The 2500-nt window shown below is 38.9% G+C and overlaps 1 protein-coding gene across 3 annotated transcripts in view; it reads left to right on the forward strand.

Annotated features, from left to right (window-relative positions):
* The window catches only part of LOC144966616 (laminin subunit alpha-2-like), a 67585-nt gene that overhangs the window by 12064 nt on the left and 53021 nt on the right, over positions 1-2500 (forward strand). For all 3 annotated transcript variants that reach the window (XM_078903357.1, XM_078903360.1, XM_078903358.1), the window contains exon 6: positions 2268-2460. In XM_078903357.1, the coding sequence (XP_078759483.1) occupies positions 2268-2460 (193 nt within the window). The remainder of the gene's footprint in view (positions 1-2267; positions 2461-2500) is intronic.

The raw sequence follows: 2500 nt of genomic DNA on the forward strand, positions 1-2500 counted from the left end.
CTTCTTCTTTTTATCCTCCATCTCCTCCTCCACCACCACACCACTAGGTAGTCTCTGTTTTAGACGACGTTAATCAAAACGTATCATTGATAAACATTCTACACTACCTACCCAATATGGACTCATAAAATGGATTAAAACTGTTTTAAATTAAAAGAAGCAGTTTTTGTGATCCACACTGTCACAGCTGGCGTTACTGCTGCACTGCTGTTGCTACAACTTGGCAGATTTTACTAAACGTGATATCTAGTAATAGATTTTAGTAAGATAAATCAATAGCGTTTATGAGAATAACATTGTCAATAACGTCATAATGTTCACTGAAACGAAACGGCTGAGGATGTTTGTAAAGCATACAATTAATTTTTATAACCACCATGCCTCTAAATCCCCATAATTGCATCAATATAAAATGATTACCTGAGAATATTGCGAAGATCTACACAATCCACAAATTTCTTTCTACAATTACGAACAGTTTTGAAACCTCCCTCTTAACATCTCACGGTGCTTTCACACCGAGTGCAATTGGACGACGCCATTGGACCGCCCGAATACAAAGCGGTCACCGTTATAATAATGCTGAAAACTTATATAGCGCTATAACTCCGAGACACCAGACTCTAAGCGCTTATACATTATCTGGACGTAGATTGTTAACAGGCACACAGTGTCTCCTCTTATAGGCACAGAAAAAAAATAAAAAAATTGAGCATTTATATAGCGCAATATCCACTTAACGTGCTCAATGCGCTTTACAAGGGGTCCCTGGTGAACAGCAACATTTAACATGTAGGACGAGGCATGACGCCTGTTAGGCGATATTACAATTTTTCGGACAAAGACAACGCTGTTAACGGCCAGGTACTCATTTTACACCTGAGTACGGTGAGAGAATGTGAGTAAAGAGTCTTTTCCAAGGACTCAACTATGCGCCGAGCGAGGCTCGACCCCAGGACCTTCCGATCCGAAAGCGAGTGTCATACCACTAGACCACATAGCCGCACAGAACACCGGAAGTTTCAAGTGCTCAGATTCAAAATCATGAGATTTGTTGCATGTTAACTTGAGCTTTTATATAGCGCAATATCCACTAAACGTGCTCAAAGCGCTTTACAAGAGGTCCCTGGCCAACATAACACTTAACATGTAGGACGTGACATGACGCCTGTAAGGCGATATTACTATTTTTTCGGACATGGACAACGCTGTTAACGGCCAGGTACTCATTTTACACCTGAGTACGGCGAGAGAATGTGAGTAAAGGGTCTTTTCCAAAGACTCAACTATGCGCCGAAAGAGGCTCGTGCCCAGGACCTTTTGATCCGAAAGCGAGTGTCATACCACAAGACCATATAGCCGCACAACATTTAGGATGAAACATGATGCCTGTTACCACTGTTAATGGCCAGGAACTCATTTTACACATGAGTACGGCGGTAGAATGTGAGTAAAAAGTCTCTTCAAGGGACTTGAACCGGGACCTTCTGATCCCAAGGCAAGTGTCATACCACAAAACCACATAGTTATCATCGTTATTCCGTTTGCTTATAGATAGATAAAAATAAGTAATTATGTTTAATTAAATGATTAGTCTGATCAAAGAATGAATAAATATTTTTTTAAAGGAAGGAGGCGGTGAATGTTCAAAACATCTCTCATCTTTAGTAGATTTTCATTCCTCTTCTGTCAGTTTTTCTCTAATTTGTATTCAATCATATGCTCAATTATAATTTAAAAAAATAAAAATTGGATCAATCAATAGTGCTAAAGTCAAGTCTTATTTAATACCCACTGTAAAATTATCTTACGTTTGCTGAGGTAAAATATGAGGGTTGTTAAATCTTCTTTTTGTCAACTTTAAAGATGTGATGTAAATTTGTTGAAAACTATGGAAAAATATGCCATATACACGTGTACAGATAGCAACAGAGGCAGCATCTGTACCATCTGGCTGAGCGTTTCATCACAATGTTTGTTAACCCACATTCAGGAAGGCCACTCTCATTAATTGGTTTGAAGAGACATGCTCTTTGACCATTTAAAAGGTATTCTTTCCAGGGCTATCACATTTACAGAAAACCTTGAAGATTATGCATTGAACCAACGCGTACATATTATCAGGTCTGATAACCGAATACATTTATGGGATTTATTTAATATTTGTAATAGACAATACTTGAGCCCATGAGAATTTGGGTTATCAGACTTGCAAACAAGTACCGGTGGGATTAAACATTTCTTTTATTTTCCATCATTTCCAACAGAATCACTACGCTATAAGAGAACTCCAGGTGATGGCGGAATGTCCGTGCAATGGTCAACAATCTGATTGCCAGCCTAGCCCTACAACTGGTCAATACGAATGTGTTTGTGGCGGAAACACAAAAGGACGTTTTTGTGAGTCTTGCCTGGTAATGTTTAATCAGTTCCAATTCAAACAGGGACAAGCTTGTCAAGGTGAGTTGTGTCAATATAAATGTTATCGCTGGTAATGTTG

The sequence above is a fragment of the Berghia stephanieae genome, chromosome 2 (genome assembly GCF_034508935.2).
Source record: "Berghia stephanieae isolate SIO BIC M18660-M18661 chromosome 2, UCSD_Bste_1.3, whole genome shotgun sequence".
NCBI classification, from domain to species: Eukaryota; Metazoa; Mollusca; class Gastropoda; order Nudibranchia; family Aeolidiidae; genus Berghia; species Berghia stephanieae.